The sequence below is a fragment of the Engraulis encrasicolus genome, chromosome 7 (genome assembly GCF_034702125.1).
Source record: "Engraulis encrasicolus isolate BLACKSEA-1 chromosome 7, IST_EnEncr_1.0, whole genome shotgun sequence".
Lineage (NCBI taxonomy): Eukaryota > Metazoa > Chordata > Actinopteri > Clupeiformes > Engraulidae > Engraulis > Engraulis encrasicolus.
In genome coordinates, this window is record NC_085863.1 from 1,996,948 (window position 1) to 2,005,168 (window position 8,221).

Genomic DNA, 8,221 nt, shown 5'->3' on the forward strand with positions numbered 1-8,221 from the left:
ATTACATGAACTTCATTCAAAAATTATTCAATCTGTTGTAAAAATTCAACATGACATCAGAAAAGGCATTGAACGGCTCTTTTTATGACCAGGTAATGTGTCTTATCCTATTTATTTGTAGGACCCTCTCTGAATACAAAACAACTTGTTTTTATTTTCCCTTTAACTTTCAGAAGCAAAATCCAAGATTGCTGACATTATAGCAAAATAAGGACATTTTAGTGTTTTAACCCATTAAGACATGGCGTTATAAATTTGCTGTTACCAGAATGGCAATGACCAAGTCGTAGTGCATTACTAATACAAAACTTCATAGTATTGTAGTGCTATGGCAGTTAACTTTCAATGACTATTACAGCGTGCCACAGGAGGTAAGGCGTGCATTAAGGGGCTACGGTCTATAAAGCCATTCTGCAGTATTGTACGCCTATTGGTAATATTTTGATAGGCACATTATCAACATTTATCTCATATTTTGCCAAAATTCAACATGGTGTCCAAAAACCCTTGAACAAGCAAATAACCTAGATCTCATCTATATCTGAACTGACTGACCCCTGATCTCAATAGCATAGCAGCAGGTGGAGCCGGTGTGATTTATGACAGGAGTGGAGCCCTCTGTCCATCCTCACGATGCCTCAGTCTCAGAGGTAGAACATCTGAAGTTTGGGGTGACACACCTTAAATGTTGTGCGCAAAGATTGGCTTGCAATTTGCCAGTTGCAAAAAAAGGCCTGTTGCCTCCAACTAAACTCTATAGACTGATCAGGAAGTACAAAACAATCCTATTAATTCATTTCATAGAACTATCCAGAAGAGTGGGCAATAGGACTACCTCATTCCACACATTAATATAGAGAGAATACTCTGTAGCATCATTGAGGCAGACATGGGCGCCGCTAGGGGGGGAAAGATGTTACAGATTCTAAGGGCCCAAGCACTGACAGCACTGACAGGGGCCCTTATGGGGGCCCAAAAATCAAATCTTTTGTGGGCCCCAACATTTTTGGAGGCAGACACAATTTACATTCACATGTGTGCCAGCAATACTTCATGATGCCAAAGGTCTTACAAAGGTATGATAGTGTGGCCATTACTAGGGTCATGGGTGTACACTGACTGTCATGCCAAAGAGCCTAGTTCTGTGAGCAGAGAGCATGGCAAGATTGTTGGAATTGGAGGAATGCAGCATCCCAGGCAGAACATTTGGTTTCATAGCCTTCAGATAAGCTGAAGCCGACCCTGAAGCAACTTTGTAGACCTTGGCCTTGACATAGGCAGCCAAACCAGTGCATATGCAATACTACTGTACAGGTAGCACTGCATAACAGGTACTGTACATTAATTGATTCATAGTAATTTTTGTTTGAACAATAATTTGGACCTGCACACAATCTTATGTGCTTAAATATTCACAAGCTTTATAGACCTGAGATCATTATGTTAATATTGATTTTGCTATATGAAATGTTGCCCATCTTGGATTTTGTAATGGATTTAGTTTATGTGATGGCTGACTTCAGTCATGTAACAAATATTACCAATAAAAGTCAATAATGGCTGAAATATGCCAATTTTGCCAAATATGATGTCAGCCATCTTGATTTTCCCACTAAAAAACAAGCAAAACATTGGAAACAAGTGGTTTTCTATTAAATGTTGTCCTGGAACTAAAAAAAAAAAGATTAACTGAAGAAATTCAATCCTTAAAACAGCATTAATGGCGAATGTTCTGTACACAATGGCAGCCATCTTGGATTTGCCATTAAATATTAAGGAAAAAATTGGAAACAGGTGGATTTGTATTCGGGGGGGTCCTAGAAGTAAAAAAAATGCTGAATGGAAAAATCTATATGAAATGTTCCTAAACTTACAACTGAACCTGCACTAATACCCTCGCCAGTTTGCGGGGGTTCGCTAATTGCATGTTTGGACATACACCTTATTTGAGACGGGTCCCCATTCATTTTCGCTCGCCGGTGGGAAGTCCTTAAATGATAACAAGAAATACTACTGTCTACTACATGCTTCCAGGTGACTTGTGAGCTCTAGAAGACAGACATATCATCTTCAAAGGAGAAAAAGACACTGGAGCAACACAGATGTAATTCTTTTCATCTTTTAATTAATTAAGTGCACAAATAGGACTAATGTTTCTATGGATGTATCTTCATCAGAGTCCCTATATGTGCTGCCGGTGTCTTTTCTCCATTTAATGTTTATATGGAGAATAAAATCACATAAAATCACATTGATGATTTTATTCTCAATGTGATTTTATAAATAAAAAATAAATAAATAAAAATATTGTTTATTGGGTCAGAGGGCCCCGAACATTTCAAGAGAGCCCCAAGTTGGATAAGCATGGGAAGCCATGCACTACAGATTTCATATTGAAAAAGGCCCCTTGGAAAAGTTTGGCAGCGAGCAGATATTTTCTTGTCCGATCCGTCTCTTTAAAGGTACACTGTGCAGGAAATGGTCTATGGCCTATCACCAAATTTCACCTTTTCATGAAAGATTACTAAGTAATAAACTAATATTTACTAGAATGGCCGAAGTACAGTCATTTATGCAGCTAAAAATGGTTATTTCTGAAAATTCAAAATGGCGGACCATGGAGACGATCCCCTTTTTCATGTATGAAAAGTGTAATTTTTACAGTCATAATGAATACTTAGAACTTGATTGTGGTGGTACATATTCATGAAAAGGTAACATTAGTGAATGGGTAGCATGAATTCTGGAAATAAACTACTAAAAATCTCACACAGTGTACCATTAACAGCAAATGTGACACGGCTGACACAGCAACTCCTTAATCACTTCATCCATTGACAGAATACTCCACAGAAACATTCCTCTTGCCATGAAAAAAAACATTTTATTTAAAAGGTGGTCACAATACAACGCAGGTGATACAACTTGAAAATCCATCAGAATTGTAAAAGCCTAAAGTAATCCAATGGTAAAATGCTTTAAGATGCACTGTGTAATGTTATAGTTGCTTCTTTTCAGAATTCATGCTGCCCCTTCACAAATGTTATCTTTTTGACAAATACCTACAGACACCATCAAATGCTAAGTATCCATTATGAGATTGCACTTTTCACACATGAAAAGAAGGATCTTCTCAATATCCGCAAATGTGAATTTCCAGAAATAGGCATTTTAGTGGCAAAACTTACTGCACTTTGGTCACAATAGTGATAAATGTGTTATTTAGTTAATAGTCATGAAAATGTCAAATGGGCAGCACAGTTTCAATGAGCAGTCTGGTCACAATCCTTCACAGTGAACCTTTCAGAGATAAAAATTGTAACAATATAAATGAGAAAATTAAAAATAGAAATGTGGTTTAAACAAGTCAGACAGACGGACAACACAAGCAACTTTTTTTGCCCAAATGCCCCCTACGTGCATGAATCTAAACATTGACAAAAAATGAATAAATAAAGCCGTTGGGGTGAATCATGCGCTTTATGGTTCAAAGGCAGATTTTAACGTCAAGGCACAAAGCCGTCAGCTTCCTTCTAAGAGGCAGAATGTTTGAAGACTTGCTGGGAATATTCACACATTCGAGAGACTCATGCATACAGACTTCTGTGTTTCTGTGCCCGAGTGCGCTTGCACTGCACTTGTGTCAGAATGCAATCAGCTGCGTAGCGTAGCCTAGCCAGTTAGTCTAGCCGGATTGCTAACTCTAGACATTTTCACTGGCACGCATTAGCTCAAGTAAACTCAACTCTGCCGCCTTGTTGACACAACAGGGAATCACAATTCAGAAATGCGTCACGGACGGGTGGGCCAACGGATGGACCAACGGGACAGACAAAGCCTCTTATAGAGATGCGTGGGACGCATCTAAGAATGTACATATTCTGTATGTGTGTGGAGATGCTCAGTTATCTAGCTTATTATGGGAGTCAAGTGTGTTAGACATTTGTATTTTTGTAGCTTCAATACATCATTGTCCATGTCTGCAGCCATCAGCAGTATTCTCCACTTGATGCCTGGCAGGGGAGTCCATTAACTACATTACCCATGATGCCCTGTAGTGGAGTCTATTAACTACATTACCCGTGGTGCCCTGCGGTTTTTTTCTCCCGTGTGGGTTCTCTGATGTTTGATGAGGTTGCCATTGACGGTAAAGCATTTCCCACATGTAGTACACTGGTAAGGCCTTTCTCCAGTATGGATTCTCTGATGGGTGATGAGGGCACCTTTCGTTGTAAAGCCTTTTCCACATGTAGCACACTGGTAAGGCCTTTCTCCAGTATGGATCCTCTGATGGGAAATGAGATCACAGTTCTGTATGAAGCCTTTTCCACATGTAGCACACTGGTAAGGTCTTTCTCCAGTATGGGTTCTCTGATGGGTGATGAGGACGCTTTTCTGTTTAAAGCCTTTTCCACATGTTGTACACTGGTAAGGCTTTTCTCCAGTGTGGGCTTTCTGGTGATAAGTCAAAGAGGTGAGTTGTGAAAAAGCTGCTCCGCATGTTGAACATTGATATGGTTTATCTCCAGTATGGGTTCTCTGATGGATGGTGAGAGCACTTATAGTTTTAAAGCCTTTCCCACATGTAGCACATGGAAATGGCCTTTCTCCAGTATGGATTCTCTGGTGATTCATGAGGTGACCTTTCTCTTTAAAGTCTTTTCCACATGTAGCACACTGGTATGGCCGTTCTCCGATATGTATCCTCTGATGCCTGATGAGGGTGCCTCTCTCTGTGAATCCTTTTCCACATGTAGCACACTGGTAAGGCCTTTCTTTAGTATGGGTTCTCTGCAGTGTTAATTTCGTGACGAAATATTTTCGTCATAAATATTCGTAACGATTGTTTTTCCCCTGACGACAATACAACGATGACGAAAAAAACAGCATGCGTTTGTACGAAAAATATAACGATATTGATTAATATTTTCGTCAAAAAAATAAAAATGTGACTACAATACCACCCGAGACGAAAACCAATAGGAAGCATTTTTGTTAATATGTCACTGAAACATTGGAAAAGAATTGCCTGCTATTTCGCAAGGCGCGAGCCTCATCTGCTTCGCGTCTCCTCTCTCCTCCCCTCCCTCACACACACACACGCAGCAGGCACAGTGACAGGCAGTGACCGTGACCCTTTTTTAACAGCAGTAGCCTACTTTTCAGTGCAATCCTGGCTGGAGAAAATATTGTTGCCCATTTATCCATGAGGAAGAAGTTTAAGCAGTCATGAAATAGGTGGTGGTGCTGTCGCACAGTAGCAAACATCTTTCTCTGCATTTTTGTGGAACTTCTCCACTCCCTGCGCTTTCATGAACCTGCTACCCGACGGTCGTTGTTTGATCTTTTTTCAATGTTCGCTAATGTTTGTAGGCTAATTTAAGGGTCTATGCGTAGGCAAAAGCCTTCTGATAAGAATCACTTTAGTGCCGATCGCAAAGGATTCGGAAGTGTGGAGTTTTGCGACTTGTTTCAGTCAAGGACACTGAAATAGGAAGTGAACGACCCTTCCACGCTTTCAAATGAGTTATTGCAATAACGTCCTGCGAATGCATGCAACCATGGATGTCAACGAGAGCGCGTGTCACGTGCCATCACAACTTTGCATCAAGCAAACAATATGCAACAGCTTGCAATACGCGCACGAGAGAGAGAGAGAGAGAGAGAGAGAGAGAGAGAGAGAGAGAGAGAGAGAGAGAGAGAGAGAGAGAGAGAGAGAGAGAGAGAGAGACGTCTTCCAACAGGTGCCGTGCCATTGTAATGCACTGAATGCTAGTCCAGGCTGATAACAAATGCGCAATAGAGACAGAGCACAAGAGAACCACTGACGCACTCGCACACAAATCGCAGAATGCTGTTCATGTCAGCAAACAGGAAAACGTGCGCAATAAGCATTAGAAAACACCCAAACTGCATGTCATCAAAACATGCAGAATTGCTTTAGAACGCTTTCCTGAACATAATGTATTTGCGTAGCACACATAACCAGCTAAACCAGCTGTCAGTGCTGCCGTCCGAAGCTAGTATGCTACAAAGCAAAGTTCCGTACCTCTCATAAAACCGTCTCTGTAGAAAGCCACAATACACAGAACTAAACCAAAATACTTTAGGAAATATGACACCAGAAGCAAAGTACCCTATAATATTTGCCGCGGCGGGCTCAGTGATGAATGAAACAACTTAGCCTACCTGTACTGCTACCATCCGATGCCTTCTTCCTAGCCCACATGACAACTGGATTTTGGCTACGATTGAAACTTGTCACTTTCAAGACATTAACTTCGGTTATTTGACTGTTCTGCCATCAGCGACGCCACGACATAGGCTATGTGTTATTCCAAGTGGGAAATGTAGAGCTGTCTTTGCTAACTAGAACTACTAGACTTAAATTTGCGGGCTATGTCTGACTGGAGGTAGCCGCTCAACAAGTTAGAATTCCGCTGATGGAACTAGAACTTGTTACTGTATCTTTTTTTCAGGAGCGCGCGAGTTTTACGCACAGAAGCAAAAAGCAGGCTATCTGCCTTTGTAAATTAATGGTGCCCAATGGAGTCTCTGCTCTTTAATTTGCTTCATGCTGCTTCTTCTCATATAATATGTTGCATTGTCACAACATTCATAGAAGACACAATAGGCGTAATATTTATTTAAAAAAAAAAAAAAACTTCCTCCACTGGTGAAGGTACCCACCACTGACGGTTATACTATACACGTCAGTGGTACCCACAGTGCGTACGGCCGTACGGCTCCAGGCGTCCTTGCCTGCATGCACCTACTGTACCCCGCGACGCTCTTGATTACTGGTATACCCACAAGTAGGCCATTTTTTCATAACGTGCAGTCCCATATTCCCCCGAAGTCGTTCTAAAATATCGACAGCAATTTATGAGTGTCGCGGCCATGATTTTTTTTACACATTGGACGCACTGGCTTATAAGACGCTCTGGCAGTTTTTTTTTTTTTACAATATTTTCTTATTAGCCTACAATATGTTATTTTAATCATTGATTTCCCCAAATGGTAGGCCCTATTTTAGTTTGACAATTTTATAGAGAAGTGTAGACAAGAGGAAATAATGTAATAGCCTATTTTAGTCGACTAAAATGAATTTAGATTTCGTCGACTAAAATTGTATGAATTTTAGTCGACTAAAACTAGACTAAAACAAAAATGATTTAGATGACTAAATTGTGACTAAAACTAAAATTACATTTTCGTCAAGAGACTAAAACTAAAACTAAATTAAAAATTCCTGTCAAAATTAACACTGGTTCTCTGATGCGTGTTGAAATGGCCCTTATGTGTAAATCCTTTCCCACATGTGTCACATTTGAATGGGGTTCCTGGTGCATGGGTTCTCTGGTGCTGTTCTGCTTCGAACCTCTTTTCAGATGTGGCACACTGTTGATGGTCTGTGCTAGTAGAAGCTGTCTGGTGTTCATCTGATTATATAAGAGGAAGACATACAAACAAAAGAATTTTAAATTCCATAAACGAATTACAGACAATATCATACATTTCATATAGTATACTGAACATATTCCTCAGGGGTCATAGCCTATGTACTGTTACGTTAATCTTCGTAAAAGTAAATTAATGAGGCACACACAATGCTTTTGTAGTGTGATATGTATTAAAGGCAAAAGGTGATTATTTATTTTTGGGGGGGGATTTATTTGTAATAGGAACTCACCTATTAGGGCCATGTCTCCATTGCATTCCATTAGAGAATACTCTGTTTCTCTTTTCACGGCCATGGCTTCTTCTTTCATGTACGATATTCCAGTTTCATTCTCTTCCTCCTTTGTTATGTACAAATACTCGGGGAGGAAAGCATAAATATCTTGTTCTTCTTTAATCACCTTCACAGGTATTGCCTGTTGTGATGGAGTTGATGGCTGAGTTGTAGAAGTTCTCTCATCGCCACAATATTTCGTGACATGAGACTTCTCCCCTCCTTCAAGTTCATGGGATAAACATGGTTCTTCTTTGCAGATTGGTGTAGTACCTCTACAAGTACCACTATATTTGGTGTCTGTAGACAAATGCTCTGGTAAAAAGTCATAGATGTCCTCTTCCTTCATGGCATCCATGTTCAGTGCGAGTTGCGATGAGGCGCCTCTGAAGAATCTCATTCATCCAGGTTCTGATAGTAAAAGGATCAACTGTAGTTGTAGCCAGGAGAACTACTGTTTGCAGCTTCAGGACGATTCCTCTTTTT

General features: G+C 40.3%; 1 protein-coding gene across 1 annotated transcript in view; it reads right to left on the reverse strand.

Annotated features, from left to right (window-relative positions):
- LOC134453287 (zinc finger protein 135-like) overlaps positions 1–5,756 on the reverse strand; it is a 29,389-nt gene extending 23,633 nt beyond the window's left edge. Inside the window, exons 1-2 of the mRNA XM_063204163.1 lie at positions 5,733–5,756; positions 4,166–4,791 (exon numbers count right to left, since the gene is read on the reverse strand). Coding sequence (XP_063060233.1) covers positions 4,166–4,791; positions 5,733–5,756 — 650 coding nt within the window. The remainder of the gene's footprint in view (positions 1–4,165; positions 4,792–5,732) is intronic.
- Positions 5,757–8,221: the final 2,465 nt, after the last annotated feature.